Source organism: Myzus persicae, unplaced genomic scaffold (genome assembly GCF_001856785.1).
Source record: "Myzus persicae strain clone G006 unplaced genomic scaffold, MPER_G0061.0, whole genome shotgun sequence".
NCBI lineage: Eukaryota > Metazoa > Arthropoda > Insecta > Hemiptera > Aphididae > Myzus > Myzus persicae.
The window spans coordinates 204,023-223,072 of record NW_019101938.1 but is presented as its reverse complement, the minus strand read 5'-3'; the positions used below and the strand labels follow the sequence as shown (position 1 = coordinate 223,072).

The 19,050-nt window shown below is 29.2% G+C and overlaps 1 protein-coding gene across 2 annotated transcripts; it reads right to left on the bottom strand.

Moving 5' to 3' along the window:
- Nucleotides 1–2,800: 2,800 nt before the first annotated feature.
- On the bottom strand, nt 2,801–18,258 carry LOC111030807 (dedicator of cytokinesis protein 7). Of its 2 annotated transcripts, none has more exons than XM_022310491.1 (34): nt 17,845–18,258; nt 17,482–17,775; nt 17,155–17,392; nt 16,860–17,087; nt 14,770–14,906; nt 14,393–14,687; nt 14,174–14,333; nt 13,813–14,069; nt 13,311–13,503; nt 13,109–13,243; nt 12,680–12,999; nt 11,341–11,532; nt 11,115–11,218; nt 9,719–9,890; nt 9,474–9,649; nt 9,287–9,402; nt 8,961–9,132; nt 8,731–8,902; nt 8,159–8,338; nt 7,803–8,068; nt 7,452–7,729; nt 7,082–7,383; nt 6,752–6,995; nt 6,407–6,642; nt 5,890–6,333; nt 5,492–5,695; nt 5,143–5,325; nt 4,745–5,014; nt 4,581–4,678; nt 4,320–4,500; nt 4,064–4,244; nt 3,714–3,986; nt 3,463–3,637; nt 2,801–3,362 (listed from the first exon to the last, which is right to left on the bottom strand). In XM_022310491.1, exons 1-34 carry the CDS (start codon nt 17,892–17,894, stop codon nt 3,020–3,022), a joined length of 7,269 nt encoding a protein of 2,422 aa, XP_022166183.1. In that variant the 5' UTR covers nt 17,895–18,258; the 3' UTR covers nt 2,801–3,019. The 2 variants fall into 2 exon arrangements, with proteins under 2 accessions (XP_022166183.1, XP_022166184.1); XM_022310492.1 differs by having other exon boundaries at nt 8,159–8,335.
- Nucleotides 18,259–19,050: the final 792 nt, after the last annotated feature.

Genomic DNA, 19,050 nt, shown 5'->3' with positions numbered 1-19,050 from the left:
AACTTTTTTCAGTTTTACATGTGTAAATAACCCCACAACAACACCAAATCACTTATTCAAACCAAGTCAATCAAACATCAATATAAACTACAATTACACTATTTCTAAACCAGAAATATTTGATATCTTATCAAACATTAACACAACAATATGACCAGATAATATTCCCCCATGCCTTCTACACATCTGCAGATATGCATTAATGTAACCTTTAATTTATAACCAATCAATAAAACAAGGATCCTTCCCTTATATTTGGAGAACAGGATACATTATACTGATACAAAAAACCAGATCAAAACTAGATTCTAAAAATTACCAGCTCATTAAAATCTTGAATCACTCTGCACGCTCTTTTGAAACGTTGATTATAAACAAATTGAAGCCAGATCTCGAACAAAACATTAACACAAGCCAATATGGCCGGTAGATCAACAGTCACCAACCTATTTTAATTCACTAATTCCATTAATAATACATTTGTTGAAAATTAACATATATTATACAGATTTAAGTAAAGCATACGACCAAGTTAACCACCTCATACTCATTCAAAAACTAGATTCTATAAATCTACATAACAATATATTAAATTGGTGCAAATCTTACTTGAGAGACAGAGTAAGTTACGATAAGATCTACAGTATATTTCCTAAACACATTCAAGTAACTTCAGGATGCTCCCAAGGAGGGCTATTATCAGCAGACCTATTTGCTTTGTATTTAAATGATTTCACACCTAAAAATTGTAACATGGAATTATACATCGACGACATGAAATTAATGAAATCTTGAAAATCTTGAAGATTGCCATACCCTACAACACTACTTTAATTTTCTTTCTAATTGGTACAAAATTAACAGTATGAAATTAAATTCCACAAAGTACAAAAAGAATCAGCTTCAAAAGAAAGTCATTATTTTCATTTCAACTATAATATTGATGGCACTCAATTATAGAAACATTATCAATAAAATATCTATGCGTCACTTTAGATTGTAATCTATATTTTAAAGAACACATTGTTATATCACAAACGAGGCCAACAAATGCTCAGGTTTGTAAAAAATTATTCTAAATATTTAAATTCTACAGCAATGGCCTTATATACTTCTTTAATAAGGTTACACTTAGAAAGTGCTAATATTGTATGGAACCTTGTGTACTTTAAACATAGAAAAGTACAAGACCAGTTATATAGACAAATGAGGTTTAAATAAATTGATACAGATACCAATCAAACTAAGATTACTGTTCTAACATCTTAAAAAATCAAAAGAACCATTAGTAATCTAGTATTGTTTTACTAAGTTTTGTATAGATAAATCGATGCCTTATTACTTAAGAACAATTCAAGTTCCGTATACCCACAAAATCCACAAGACTTCAACAACTCTAATACATCCCTACCTCAAAAACTAATAGAATACAAGGATATATCATTTATCAAATTTCAAACAAAGTAAATAACATACATACAGAAATCGACGTCTTTCCCTTCACCTTAAACCAACAATTCAAAAATAAAATGCAGCGATTTATATTATACTGATATATCTCAGCTACACCTACTTATCTATTAAGAATTAGTTATGCTCACTAATTTATTATTATTATTGTTATTTTAATTACTTTTATTAGCATTAATTTATTATATCTACAATATTTTTTTCTTATTTCTATTTATACCATAATTAAGTGTATTGTTAATTTTTCTTATGTTAAATACTACATGTATAACAACTATATTTACGAAAAGGCTAAGTACCAGTTAATAAAATTAAATAAATAAATATAAGTATACAACAATCTATTGAGTATTAATCGAGATATTTGGTTACATACAAAAAGGGGCTTTTTCTATAGATTACAAAATATTAAGGCATGAAACTATGACAGTTTAATAACAAAAATTAATTCAGCTTCAATTATGAATTACAACAGTTCACATTTTTAGAATCATCTACCATTTTCTAAAATTATGATTTTATTAGGCCTTGACATTTTTATAATTGAATATATGAATGTATATATCACCATAACAATTTACTCAAAACTAAAATACACGTAACCATCAAACTCTAAGTAACAACCATTGTTGGCAATAAGATTCTACCATATAGTACTAACATATCATAGTTCCAAAAATAAAAATAAAACAATTTAGAACCCTACTCATACTTCATAGCGATTTTTGATATATTACGGGATTGACTCAGTATTTGATATAATAACATTTTGATTTTGGTGACAAAAAAATATAGAGGTAAACAAAATATAATACGAAATGATCATCCTTCTATTAAACCATGACAAGTCAATAATATCCCATTTTTGAGGTCAATCAAGATTTAATTCATATTCAATAATTTCTACTAAAAATACCCATATTGCAAAATAAAAATAAAATTAAGTCCTATTTAAACATTTAAATATTATCTTATACAGTCATGTATAAAGTATTTTTATAAATCATGTTTCAATTAATTTGATGATGATGCCGAGACACAATTTGTTGTGATACATGTTAGTAATATAAACCTTTATCTTATCACTTAGTAGAATTTCAAATTCTGAATCTTTATGACTACTAAGTTATTACGCTTATGTTAAGCTAATAAGATTTATGCATTTCAATATACAACCACTCATCTGGAAAGGTTTTTTAACTATCTATTGTAATATTGACATTAATTATTTAAAGAGTGTAATAAAACTAAGAAATAAAGAAACAACATTTTAAGATAAATATTAAAATATATATAACTTATATTAAATAATAAATATTAAATAGTAATAAATCACACAAATATTCTAACTCAAAGTTATAAAAAGTCACACTATAAATAAGTAAAAAAATTCCTTTGGTTTTCATTATGCCTATTTTTTAAAAAAAGTTTATTATTATTATGATAGTCTTATATTAATAAAACTAAATTATTAAATAAGTACTCGATTATTTTTGTTGACACAAAAATTATGTTTTTAAAAGATGCACAACGTTGTTTATAATAAAATTTACATTGTAAACGTTGATTCACCATTAATATTGCTAGGCATTTTTATCTCATTGCTAATGTTTGTAATTGTTGTATCATCTTCTTCGTCTTGGTTATCATTATTATCGTCATATGTCTGAGGAATATTACATACACCATTATGATGGGGGCCATAAGGACCATGGGTGTTGGTTGAATTATTGAAGCCTGCATCACCATTACCAAAATGAGACGAAGTAGCAGCTATCAAAAGTGGGGCTAACTGATCCGTAAATCGTCGGTAATTACGTTCAAGTTCACGTTGATAATCTCGTTGATCAGGACCAATAAGAGTTTTGTTTTTTGCTAAAGCATCAGCACATCTACATAAATAAATAATGCACATAAATCACCATAATTAAATATAATGGCACGAGGCTACAACAAAATCCCTAATCAATACTACATAAAAAATGTAATTACTTTTTGGAAAAATCTTTAAAACAAAGTCGTAATTTGTTTTGTAATCGTGGTGGTGGCGGTTGCACAGAACATTCATCTGGGACTTCTGGACTTCTATCATTGGTATTTTTATCAGATCGTGGTGGAGCTAAAAACACTGTAGCCATTTCCATAGGCCCTCGATTTACTGTAGTGCCTGATTAAAATTAAGAACAATTAATACTAACCGAAAAACATGCAACCTATCTGAATAAAGTTAATTTATTAATTACCTATACACCCTTGGAGAACCATTTGTAACATTTTTGGATCAGCCGGATGCTGACGGACACTACGTGCTAATTCATCAGTTTTCTTTTTTAGGTCTTCTAAAGCTACCTCTATGGGTCCCATAACAATGGTTTGGCGACTTTGTACACGAATTCGGGTTTTCAAATAGGGAAAATGATGGGCTACAGTCAAAATAGTTTTACGCTTGTACTGTTGATTTAGTTGTCCATGTGCTCGACCATCTGGAGTAAATGGTGTGAAAAATACAAAGCGTTCTGAAAAAAAGTTTAAAAATTAAAAATACCTAGGTTTACAATACAGTAATATTGCTCATTGAATCAAAAATAATTACTCAAGTTAAAATTTCTTTGGAAATGTGTGGCACGCATACGCCGTTCATACGCATCAAAATACGGTTCTACGTATGTGATTTGTATGTATGCTTTCCTTGGATCTAGTACACTCACATCTACTGTGTTGGAATCTTTGATAATAGTTACACAATCTTCACCAAATCGTTCAGAATAAAAATTCTATATTTTAAATACAAACATGGATCAATCTAAATTTCATACACTTACTGATTTCTCTTGAAACGTATAGTTTACCTGCAAGCGTCCAAATATCTCTGAAAGTTTTGTGAGTGTAGGTTCTTTATAGACAAATTCCTCACCATCCAACCCATCAGAACCAAAAAACTTGGCACCATAAAATCCAACACGGAAATAAGTCCCAAATACCCGACGACCTTGTAACTTTTCTAATTTACCATACGCATCGTGTAATTTCCTATTTCAATAATTCATAAGATTATTAATAAATATATTTTGTCTTTGTCTTATACTTTTATGAGTAGTGAATATACGTACAAATATGTATCCGATAGTTTTTTGTAGTCATTAGTCTTTTCGATTAGAGGTATTGCTACTTTGTTGTACACTTGACTCATGACTTCAAACATGCCGGCCTACAATTATAATTTGGTTATAAATTATATGTTTTTCTGTATAGTAAAACAAAACAATATTTTAACCTTTTGGAATAATTCTGCTGCTCTATCCAACAACGACACAAGTCCAATTTCAGTGAATTCGTCGCCCAAACAAACTTGATCAGCCGCTTGACTGACAACCATAACGTCATCCGATACCGCACATTCTTCCAATACATTTGGTGATACACACTCTAGACATGTGGCCCCTCTACATCCAATTAAATCAAGGTTCTCTGTCGTAGTCAGATACTCAATGACTAATGCAGCGCCATGAATTAAACACATAGCTGCTTCGGTAAAATTGTTTCTCTACAGTAAAACAATTATTTTTGTTTATTGTATAGAAATACTTATCATTTATTACATGATTATAATATTTATTTATCATCATTCCTTTTAAAAATATAAATTCAAAAATTAAAATATAATTGTCAAACCTGATTATGTTTTCGAGCCATGTTTTCTAGCCATGCAAGCCGGAGATCCGGTGATGAAGTCTGCTGATACCCCTTAGCTACACGGTACATCAAATCCATTAACATGTCTGGATCTTGGCTATATGCTTTCATTTGGACCGTATCCGAAAGTATTGTATGCAAGTTTAATACCAGATCTTTTACCTAATAGACAAGAATGTATAGTTAGGACCACTGGTCTCAAGGTATGGCACAAGCTACAGTTATATATTTTTATTTTAAAATCAAGTTTTAAAATCAGTATGAAAAAATGTTGGTACATTTGTGCTTTTTATACCCCAATAAGTTTTATTATTATTGTTAGGTTCACCTGGTCGGGAAATGTGGTGTTTTGCAATTCAACAGAATCCCGTTCAGCATACAAAAGTATTGTCTTCAACACCCGTCTCAAATATTCTTCATTGAAACACAACCCTTCTTTCCTGCTTTCAGATGCAGCTGTTGATGAAGCTCCAGCTCCTCCTATTAATGTGCTTAACGCCACAGTTATTTGCATCTTCACACGAGCAAAATTCTTAAAAAAAAAATATAATGTATACATATTATACTTGATATAAAATCTATATTGTAGAATGTTCCATTTTAAAGAGTATTGTTTGTAAAATAACTATTAATATGGTTATGTCAATAGCTGTTTAAGTAAAATTAAAGTTGTTTAATGTTATTCCCAAACACCATTCAGAATTTCAATATCATTAATGCACATACATTTTCAATGTCAAAGTTTTGACGCATCAACGAATATAAAGATGCAGCTGCTTGTGCTCGGACTCCTATTGAACTTGATTTTATAGCACAATGACGTAATAACATCAATATAAGATTAGCACAACGATTAGATGATGGACTGCTGGTGGCAAAGTGGTAGTTTTCTATTTCTTTATCGTCGTCATTGACATCCAAATCTCTTTCATCTCGGCCATCTCCAAATAAAAGTTCTGGAAACTTGGCAACCATTGATCTCTGTGTACCAAACATGCATTGTAATGCAGCTGTTGTTGATGTTGAACTAGTAGAACTACCACTAGTGTATTGTTGATTATTAGTAGTAGCAGTGATAGTAGACATGGCTCGAAGAAGCAGTTTGAAAATACGATGTATCGACCAATGGACAGAATTTGAATTTTTTAAGCCAGGAGGCAAAGAAGCCACCTAAAACCCAATTATGACTGTTAAACATAAATTCATAGATTTGTTTGAGCATAATTTTATGAAAATAAGAGACCTGAATGATTTGTTCTATGGTGTCAAGTATTATAAAACCAATTTCGTTAATCAAATCTAATTCTATATCAGGTTGATCTTGATTGGTGCCAAATATCTTATCGAGTTGTTGTTGACAATCGATATTACAGGAACAAGATTGCAATGATGAAGGCCTATTATATGTTAATACATGGTCTTTCCTCCATCTCACTTTACTAGCAGTACCAGTAGTACCATTACCAGCATCAAGTCCAGCTAAAAATAAAATGATGATAACAAATAACAATTTTAAAATTGAATATGTAATCCAAAACAATTCACATTGAATACTTAAAAATTTAGAAATTTAAAATTAATTTGTTACCTTTTCTACGCATTAACTCTGATCTAGCTGATCCTTGGCCTAATATTACATCTTCGAGCCTCGATTTCACATCATCAGTAGTTGACAATTGTGATGTAGACGATAACGATGTGGTTGAAGCTGTTGTTGACATGTTATTACTACTATCATTACTATTATACGTCTCACTAGGGGCTGGTTGGGCAGAGTTAGTAGTTGATGTAAATGAAGGCTGAGAATTACAATACACACATTTGTGGTTACCCTGAAATTAAGTAAAAATTTGTTATACAATGTATTGACTATTAAGGTCTTAAATATATGAGAAACGCAAATAATATTAATCAAAACCTTTTTGTAATTGTTAGAATTATTGTAGAAACGGTTAATACACAATGTCAATATCGACAATGTATTTTGAGCTCTTTGATGAGATGACTCTGCTAACCACACTTGCATTATGTCATTGTCTAGATTTTTCAAAATCCATAATATGCAAGCTAGAACTTTGGTAGATATAACTGCGTTCAACTTGGGTTTACGGCAATTATTTTTATTTGTTTGTCTGTACCAAGACGCTGTGGTATTTTTTACACCCATTAATGATGATGCTGAAATGGCATTCACATTTTCATCGGTACTTTTTTCAGGAGCTGCAATTAATTAGCAGTATAATTATTGTTCATGAGAATAGAACTTAAATTTTATTTTTAATTATTACTTTTAAAACCATCAACATAATATAAATCAAAGTCGCTTTCATTTTCACTATTGAGAATTTTATTTTTAACCACATCATTGCTGTTTTCAAAATCTAATTGTAATAAATTTAGAAATGATGAATCTGTGGTTACAGCTGTTAATAATGGCAGATACATGAGAGCAACTCTTGCTGATGCTTTGCGTCTAGACGACCACCTATCTTGTTGATAACGAGTATCATGAGATGACATGAGGCCCAATAATAAATCAACCACCTTTTCTTTGACTTTTAAATCACTTAAAAAAGATTATAATTGTTCATCATTAAAATTTTGTAGTCAAGTTACAATAATATAATATAGATATTTACCTTTTAGAGCATTGTAACACTGTAACAAACTCTGATAACACTAGGCCAACCAAATAATGATGACGTCGAAAGCCTAATGATAATTCGGAGTATTCCTTTACTGTAGATTCTGTGACGGTTGTTATTGTATTACTGGCCATTGACAAAGACTGACTTGAAATCGTAGATGCCACAGAGAAAGTGGGTGACAAATTATGAAAATTATTACTAATCAAATTCAATGGCACATAATGTTCATGACTACTAACGATTTTCAAAAAGTCCAACTGAAAAAATATCATTAAAAAATTTAATAAAATTATAAACAAACAAACATTATAATTGAGCATACATATATATTTATTAAATACAATTACTTTTAGACTAGACAAAGTGGAATAGTTTTCATGATGTGGCAGTTGGATAAGAAGACTTTGCTGTTTTGAAAATAATGTTTTCACATATGTATTTATCAGACCAAATACAAATCCTCTGTCAGCTAAAGATAGCAAATCATGCAAAAACCACCCTAAATTGCAATTGATTATGTTCACCTGCTAGAAATAAAATTTGTTATATTTTTCAGAAATATTAAATATCAACTATTACCCTCAAAAATAAAAGTAATAAATATTTATTAAATATTGTACGTTTAACAGCCAACCCTCAACAATATGCAATTATTGTATTCTCATTTATAATAATTCTAAATAATGTTTTTAATTTAATACAAATTTTAACTGATTGTGTTTATTTTAAGCTTTAACATTAAGAAAGTTTGAAAGTTACTTTTTTGGTAGAATTTACTATTCTATTTGTTATAGTCATAATTTGATTATAAGGAAATTATAATTTATTATATTATATTTAGATGATAAGACCTACTTGGATAATTTTCACTGTACAAAAGTAAAAGTAATATACATACTTATATGCTTTATGATTATACCTTGGGGTCTTTCTCGTAATTGGATACAATATCTAGAGCAAAACTCGTACATAATGTGGAAATATCGTCAAAAAATTGGTCACTAAAACGATTTTTACGATCACCATCTAATCCTCCAGGCACCATTGCTAATGAAACAGCCATGCTTTTGATGATAACATCAAAAAAAAATCTAAAAAAAAAATATTTATTTATATTTAAAAATAACATTACAATTTTAAATAGTTTGCCTTGAATTGTTAGCTGCAGCGTCTCGGCGTACTGTACTAGTCGCCACCACCCATTGTAATGCTAATTCTTCGTGTACACTTTTGATAGAAGTCAACCTCTTTTGATCAGAACAGAATATCTGATGTTGTTGCTCTTCGAATTGTGATGGTGGAATACTCCCTTGACAACGACCTTAAATATAATTCAAACCAAAATTTAAAATTTTACTTGGTGCTATTAAATTTTATTTTAAAAAAGTTAACAGCCTATTTAGGCAAATAATAGTTTGAGTTTTAAATAAATTATTGAGTCACACAAACAATTGCGATAAATGATTTATACATACCAGTTTTCATACTGCATGCCCTGTCCAACCCACTATTTTTAAATGCAGCAAAGGTATTACCATCCAAAAGTGGTGAAGAACAAGGTTTTTTTGTTGTGTCAGGATCACTGTTACTTCTGTGGAAAAATACTATTATTTAGGAACATTTTTTAAATTTTACTTATTTTTTATTTAACAACAATAATACCTTAAACGAAAATATTTATCTAGTCTTTCTGAATACTCTTGTCCATCAGAAAAAACCTCATTTTCGCTTTCACTTGTATTATTTTTAGCATTTGCTACTGCTGCAGCAGCTACATTACAGCAGCAACATTGATAACGCACATAGGAAGATAATATTTGCTGACCTTGAGAATGGCTCTGCTTTCAAAAAATGTGTTTAATAATGTATATAAAAAAAAAAAACAAAATTGTTCAGTTTCATTTTACCATTGTCATTGACACCAAATCAGATAGAGTGCGAAATATTATTTGTCCCAAATTCATGGGTTGTTGATGCTGAGTAACAGGTGACTCTACTAATAACGAGAGCAATTTATCGAGTACTACTGGTACAAACTCTATAAGTGGATCAATTTGACAACGAACCAAATTTGAAATTCTACAAAATTATTAAAGTTTTTTAATAATTAAAAGCATATTTAAGTATCATAAATCATAAATAAAAAATAAATATAATATTTTTAAACTTGAATGTAAATACTTATTCAACAAACTTTTGGTAAACTAAACCTAACTATAACCTAACTTATGGAAAATAAAAATAAGCATCAATGGTATTGTGTAGTTACCTAACCTAACCTAACCAGAAAGGAATGCACAGAACAACCAAATAAATAAGTACATTTAACAATAACATAACAGCTCTAAATGTAGAACACATTGCACAAGATAGAACAAAACTGACAGCCTGATTAATGTGGTGAACACTTATATTGGCAGTAGAATATTTGCGATTCGGAAATGGGCCTAATTTGGACATTAAGCTTTAGAGATTGGCCATGGAGTTTAAGGATTCAAGGGTGACTGTTAGTAGAAACCAAACTAATAAGAAACTAGTAGTTTGTCTCTGTAAACAAGTTCTACAGCTGAAGATTTGAAATCTGATTTCCATTGAGCTAACAAGTAGGACTAATGGATGTGTGTCTGACCTAGAAGTATGTTCATAACACATAATGGGAGTTTTATGAAAGCAGCAGTGCCAAAGTTCAATTAGATCATTTGACTGGGAATAATAAATAGTTTTTCTAGACAAATACATTATGAACAGTTTCCCCACTAACTGGAAAGGTTGAGATTAAAATTGTCATACTTGATCCCATGATGATTTATAACAAAATATCAAAGTGTCTAATCTCAATACAAATAGTTTAGTGATAGTATCAAAGAAAATGTCTTTTTGGAGAGTACCTTCCAGCTATCTGGTATACATGGCGGTTAATTAATATTAAAAATCTATTGACCATCAGATATAACTGACTTAGTTAATGTCCTAATAACTGAAGCGGACTGGTGGAACAGTAAGATTACCAAACTACAAAAATCAATAAAAAAATAGAGATATACTGATTTTTTGGCATTGAAAACATGAACAAGATCATCCATATCAGTCTTTGCTTATGGACGGTCAAACAAAATGTTGGAAGCCAATAGTTTAGAAATATTGACTCTAAGATGAGGCTGAGAATGTTTTTAAAAACTTGGCGTTTGAAGGCATCAAGTATGAGGGGAGATAATCAATGACTGTATAACAGTAGAGAGATTCGCCACTTCCAAGGATAGACACATTTATTAGAAAAATTATAATTTTAACATTTTATTTTACCTATGTTTCAGTTCAGCTTCAATATTTGATTCAGCAACTCGTCTAGGTAATGGATTACGTTCCAATACAGAACAGTAATTAAAAAAATTATTCAAATGAATATCCTAAAAATATGTACCATAATTATTAAATAATTCATAAAAATTGTATATACTAATAGCAAGATACATAATATTTATAAAAAATAAATTGTATATACATCACATTGTATTATATTAAATTATACCCTAGGATGAATAGACGACACTGGCTCCAAAAGTACTGTAAATAAGCCCTTATGATTTTCTACCCATTCAATGCCAGGTAATGCCACATCAGGTGTAATATAAGAATAATTTGCAGGTGGTGGTGGTTCTAATGCAACAGGTAAACATATTTCTCCAGAACTTAAGCATCTGTCTTTTAATAAAGGTAACCACTAAAAAAGTTTTAAAAAAAACAGTGTTATAAACTTATACTTATAAAGGGTGTCACAGCATGTTAATATCAACCGATAACTTTTTTCTAAATGTTAGCCTATAAAAGAACCATAATAATTATAATTTTGAGTATATGTTTGGTTAACGTAAACTCAAAATTTAAAATTGTTGCTTTTGCCTAACTTAAAAAGTTCAATATTAAAAATGTAACTGATTTATTTACATAAATATCTTAAAAGAGAAATTAAAAAAAATATAAGTTTAAAAGTACAGATAAAAAACACTGAACAGTATAAGAACATTCATATTGTAAGGACACCACACCTGCATGTATGGTCTCCACCATAAAAATGTACCTCGTGCCAAATTTTACATTCACAATCTAATTTACTTTTATATTTAAAATTACAGTGAATTTATACATTACACAATTTCAACGAAAGACTATTATCTAGAGCAGCGGTTCTTAAACTTTCGTAGAACACGGAGCTCCGATGAAATATTTTTATAAATCGCGGACCCCCCCCCCCCTACCAATTTTTTGTCGAATACCTTTTTTTACAAAACATATCAAGTTATCATAACCAAAATTATAATAACTATTTTATATAACCAATTATAGAAGTAGACATAACAAAATATACACATTTATATAAGATTATAATTTTATATGAAACAAAAATAATAATCCAAAAATATTGTAATAATGCACTTATGTAACGTATTAACTTATGTTAGGTGGTAAGGCTGCCGTGGACCCCCGACATGAGTATTGCGGACCCCCAGGGGGCCGCGGACCACAGGTTAAGGACCGCTGATCTAGAGCCTCTTTAGAGGTTTTTAATGATATTTTAATTACAAAGCAAGTTATAAGCATTTTTCAACTACATTTTTTGTAAATTAAAACTTCCAAATCAACCTAAATAATGATCATATCTTAAAAATTGTAAAAATAGGTCAATTCACTCCAATTTTAAATATAACAGTTAAATAGATTATCCTGAAGGTAAAATTTGGTATGTTGTACATTAGTAAAAGAGAAACAACATATGCAAATGTAAAGTCCTCTTAATACATCATAATGGCATATAATTATAATAAAAATATAAAACAATATTTTTTTAAATAAAATAATAAAATGTATACTGTATATCCAATTGGTGTTTCTGGTGCAACTTGTGGTCTATGTTGATGATTATCTTGAGCACCAACAAGAGTTCCACGACGACGGCAGCTTACATGATAAAATGTAAATAATAAATGATGGCGGTCATCTAAATCAGCTGGTAATTTTATCTTAATTTCATCATAAAATGATGGACAGCGTTGATGATAGCTAACTGCTGTATATGCTTCACATACATAACGAGGACTTGAAGATTTTCCAAATATAGCATATGCTGCATCCTGTGGTTGTCTTTCACCACACATTAATTGAACTTTAACAGCAATATTTCTAGCAGAACCTTAAAAGTGTTTCATTCAATTTTATATTAATTTTGCATCAATTCTCTCAAATACAGATTAAAAACTTCAAAATATTTGTTTCAGTTAAATAAAAACATCATATAATACCTGTTCTTCCTGCAAAGTTTAATTCTTTAGGGTAAACATAAAGCAAATTACGATAAACATAGTGAGGGTTTGAAACACGGCAGCTTGCTAATGGAAACTCCAATACTTCTCTAATTGGTCTAATTTTATCCTCAGCTGCAATAATAACAGTAATTATTTTTAAACATTTTAGTCATAAATCAATAATATAAAAATATCTTGCCTGCTATATCATATGATAATAATGGTATTAGGTCTGCAGTCAAACACTGTTTAACTTCATCAGTTGGACAAGGAGATATGTCTAGTTTCAAAGAGCCATTAACATTTTTTAATTTTTTTGATGGGCAACTTGAAGGTTTTTTTAATTCTTGAAGCAATTTATACAAATCATCATCTTTTAGTTTATCGGTTTCCTGCAAAATTTCACATAAAACAGTAAAAAAACATAAAAGATTTACAGAAAACTGCATATTTATAATAAATAGGTAATACGATTTCTGGAAGACATTATAGAATTGTTTAATAAATTAATGTTCAGCAAAATAAAATCAATAAAATTATATTTTCAAATATTAAAACTATTAAGTATTGTACTATAGTCATAATATTTACTAATATTGTGTTTAAATCTATTTATCTTTACAGGATAAATAAAAAATAAAATTTGATGGATATAGAATAAAATAGTAAATTACGCAAGTAGAAAATTAAAAATTAAATACTTGTTTAAAAAATCCATTAACAGTGAGGGTAACTGGACGGAATACATCAGTAGAAAATTCATCAGAAGACCAACTGTATCGATTATCTGCAGTATTAGATGCACTCAGAGTTCCACTGCTATTAGCTGCTGTTGAATAACTAGTTCTACGGTCTAGTGATCCTCTACGAACAGCCGTATTAGAATCCATACTACTTCCACCAGCTGCAGTCCATTTTTTACGAAATCGATCAAATTCACTAAGTCCAAACCTACCATCTTCATATAATTTATTTAAAATATTAAATAAGTTATTTAAATAATACAAATAATAACAAATTAATTAATTTTTAATTGTATCAATAAATCTACACTTGTTTTACCTAAACTATTTGATCCACTCCCTGTACTATTACGATCAAGACTGTCTGAACCACCAGAACAGCAAATCACATCTGCCAAATGCACAGCAGTCCAAGCATATGGCATTCGATACTTCACATGATGGTGTTGGGATGATTTACTACTTGATTTCATATCCATCTAAATCATTTAAATATATTAATATATTAAGCTTAGTATTTATTACTAATTATATCTACTTTATCATTGTTAGAAAATGCTGATGTATCTGAAGTAGAAATGACAGAATCAGAATCGCCACGTAACGGTTTCTCTAGCCTAATGACTAAAAATAAATCATCTCCAGAAGTTGATCCTGTACCATCTATATCAAGTACACAAGTACGACTACGTGTAGTTGTATCAATTTCATTACCAGCAGTAGTGCACGAGTTAAAATCAAAATAAAAGTTTTCTGACATTTTTTTCCGGCGTCGAACATCATACAATGACATATGAGCATATATAGGTTCAGTTTCTATTTCCAAAGAGCACCTTAATTTTTTTTTGCAAAAGAAAAACATTAAAATATATTTAAAATAATTAACTAAAAATATTGATAAGGATAAATTATTACTCAAGTTGTAGACATTTAACTAAAATTCGACGGTTAGAAACAATTTCACGTGGTACAGGTGGTTTAATCGGGTATTCAATATAATTATTGCATTTTTGCCGTGTCTTAACAGGTAAATATGAGCCAAATAAACGGTTCTAAAATAAAACAATATTTATTATTTTTATGATTTCCTTTTTATAAATATTTGGTTAAATAAAAATAATTCCCAATTATTTACATTATACGAAAGTATTTTTAGTTGTAGAGACTGGTTAACTTTTTCCAATTATATAAACACAGGTGAAATGGTACTAATGAGAACAATATCTAATACATTTTTATAGTTAATATGTTATATAACTTACGAATAGTAACAATCATCAAAACAATTAATTTAATAAAAACGAAATTGGTAAATGGCATATAGTAAAATCAATATTTACCAAGTGAATTACCTACGATGGTAAATTTATCATGTGCTTACTGAAGGCATTTTTTTGTATGCAAAACAAATATTTTTATGAAAGCTAATTAAATACATATTAAAATTAACATTGAGAAATATTTAAATTTAATCAATCATATAATTTAATGATATGTATTAGTAATTTATTTTATATGGCAAAATTACTGCCATACATGTTATATTACAGAAATAATATATTATCATAATCTGTAGTCAGTATTCTACAAACATGAGTTTGAAAACCTAAAATTCTATTAAGGAAATAATATGATCCTTTTGAACTTAAAAGTTTAACTTTAAGTAACTTTAAGTTTTATATTTTTTAATGAATTTGAATGCTAATTAATGAGTGCATGGTCAAGTTGAATAAATACAAATAAATAAAATATTTTTAAAACTTTGTCATAAAATATGTTACTTTTCATCAGTGGTGCAACAAGGGGGTGTGGGCTTAGCCCTTCCTGGCTAAGATTTAGCCCCCCCCCCCCCAAAAAAAAAAAAAAAAACATCTTATTTCTATTGTAATACAGTCGACGAAAAAAAAAAAAATAAAACATCTTTTACTGATTTAAAATAATACATGTCAAATCGTATTTTTTCTCTTGGAAAAAAAAATATATACAGTACATAAATATAATACTAGTATAATAAATGAGGGTGTTGCATTTCTTTGCCAATAAGTAGTGCAATATTTGTGAAAGGTCATTTTCTGCGATAAAGAGAGTCAAAACATGGTTACGGTCAACAATGATTCAAGAAAGGTTTAAAAATTTATCAATTATTCATATTGAGAGAGTTATTTCAGACAATAATAACAGTGACAAAATTTTAAATAAGTTTGCAAGTGCTAACGATAGAAAAATACTGCTAATATATTAAAATGTTATTATAAAGTTAACTTGTTCTCTTTTTTCTTACTTTCATATTACAGGTAAAAAAAATTAGTTATAATAGTAATACATTTTTGAGGAACTATTATGATACTCATGGTTGGAGTATAAAATGTTGAGTAGAGTATACCATTTTTATGAGTCGCGTACATTGCTCACGATAGTGTCATAAACATAAAATAAAACAAATTGTTGTAAGTCATATAGCACCCCAGAACGTTAACCCTAGTTGCACCTATGCTTTTCATCTCACTACTCTAGCACAAGAAACTTAAACTAGGAATTGTAGGTTTAACTGATTTGCGCCCTACTGTTTAGCACAACTTTATTATTTACATTGCTTTTGTTACAATATTAAGTCAAGTGATAAAACTATAATTTAAATACATAAATATAAATGCCAGAAAGAATAAAAGCAATCCAAATGATAAATGTTCTCGAATCGCTTCTAAAAATACGCTTATAAACCATAATTCAAATTGGCTACTAAGTTATTATTTCATAAATGGTTTGTAATAGTTTAATATAAGCGAATTTGATTAAGAATTAATAAACCTGTAAGAGAATTAATTCACCAACACCATTGATGGCTTTAATGTTATTTATTAAATAGATCATTAATTATAGGGTAAGCTTATGATTAGTTTGATAAAATACTCTTTATTTTTGTAAACTACATCTACTTAAAATTGATCTAAAATCTACTGTTCAAACAAACATAAATTTTATACTTGAGATAAAACTATAAATACTTGTCTATTTTCTTGTCGTGCCACTGCATTTAACCTATCTAGTGTATCAATGGGTAATCTCTGCAATACAGTTCCAATTAATGGATCATTAGCTGTGTTAATCAAATCTGTAGCCGATGATGGACCACCACTAATATTAGATACCAATGTATTTTCAGTACTTGAACTATTGCTTGTAGAACTTGAATTTTTACTACTGAGTTTTATTAAGTCTTTAGGCTGTTGTGGCTACAAATAATTAAAAAATGTCCAGCATTAAGCTATAAGTAAAAAATTAGTTATTATTTTATTTTACATAATTATGATGATCATTTTTATAAGTTTGACGTTGTTGAGTACGTTGAGATGCAGAATTTGTTGAAGTCCTACTATAAGTACTGCTTCGGGATGAAGGTATCCAAGAATCTTCATACGCTAATAAACTTGATCTATCATCTTCAACGGTATTTGTTTGTCTATAAACATAATCAACAACAAGCCAATCTCGGCTGTAAGCTCTAACAAAATCACGTACATGTGGTGCTAGTTTGGTGCTATATTTGACAAAACAAGATAACACAATATTAAAAAAATAATGAAAAGTAATTGTTTGAAAAATTAAATATGATTTCAATACACATACATATCTTCTTCTGGACCTGCAGGTATCAGTGAACGCACTTTACGAGCCAAAACATAAACGTCTACATCGTCTGAACCATCAGGGAATTCCATTAAAGGATCATCATTCTCAATACTGTTACTGCCACCACAAGTATGATTTTGGTGATTATAGTTTTCATAATCCACAGGCTCCACAATTGTAGGTATGATAGCGTCTACTCTAGTAGAAATATTTTGATCATTGTTTGTTGGAATAATATTAGTGTTAAAAGATGATGCTGAATCTTCTGACGATTTTGGAGGAGAATTGACACTAAAAATTAAAACCAAATGTATTTTTAACGTGTTTCAAATACAAACTTAATACTATATGGGTACATACTTGCTGTTGGTGAGTTTTTGAGCAAATGCTCGTTGCATCTGAGATACCATGGGTAAAGGTATGTATTAATGAAAATATTTTGAACTCAGGGCGAACGCCATAGTATGTATAGTTTCTATGCAAATATTCCGAACATTAAAACGTCGATCACTGAACATAACACAATTCTACATAAAACACCTTTCGTTTTTTGTAAACATTACAGTATGAAAATATACAGTTCAAAATTTTTCCTAGTAGACTGGTAAATATAATGATTAAAACGAGATGAAAAGAAAGTACTTTAATCGAGTATTATGTCAAAACTCAAAAACAATCCTAAACAAAAGACGATTACCATTGACGGACGTTTAAATTACAATATAATTAATATAAATCGTTGTCATTGATATTATGACATAAATACATTATTTATTGATAAAGTAAAAAGTATTACGAGTATTATATTATCATCATAATTCATAACAACAATAATAATATTGATAAAATATTACGAGTATAATCATAACAATATTATTATCATTATTTATATGTGTCGTAACTAGTAGTGTGCCATGGCCGTGGAGGTAAAACGTTAATAATATTAAAAAATGTATGTTAAGCCTCGTTCACACAATACTACAGATTGACACAATGTCATAAACTCATGACTTTTGTACTTAATGCCTGTCAGTGTCTAGCATCAGAGCCCAGAGATCAGCATCTAGTTTTGCGCATGTGCCCTACGTTATCCGCACAACAAATTAATTTGATACGTTATCAACTTTAAACATTAAATATTTTAATATAATTACATAGCCCTTAGATCTTATAGGAAGTAGGTACCAGTATAATTATATATCCTAAATCGTGTACTGAGCATAAGGTCTGTCTGTAATTATCAGATTTGTATTCTTTTTAATTTTTTAGCATATTATTATGATTGAATGAGTTTTCATTTGCGAGAAAATATTCTTAAATATTCTTGCATATTATAAAAAATGTAATTTAAATTGTGATTTAGCAATTTAAACAGTACCTTTTGACAATTATCATTTGTTAAGTGTATCGAATTATTATATACCTGTTAGCAGTGGTTGAAGTGAGAGGGGGGGGGGATATGGTGGGATGGAATCCTTCCACTTTTATAGTATACATTTTCCATCCAGCAACTTATTTGGTCAAAAATGAGGCATCCCTTTATAATTTTATACAAATATTATCGAT

Coding starts and splice junctions, on each gene's coding strand:
- LOC111030807 (XM_022310491.1), bottom strand. CDS start 17,894: ATGGTATCTCAGATGCAACGAGCATTTGCTCAAAAACTCACCAACAGC. Junction 14,070..14,173: donor GAGTGGATCAAATAGTTTAG/GTAAAACAAGTG, acceptor AATTATATGAAG/ATGGTAGGTTTGGACTTAGT. Junction 9,650..9,718: donor ATTTGGTGTCAATGACAATG/GTAAAATGAAAC, acceptor TTTTGAAAGCAG/AGCCATTCTCAAGGTCAGCA.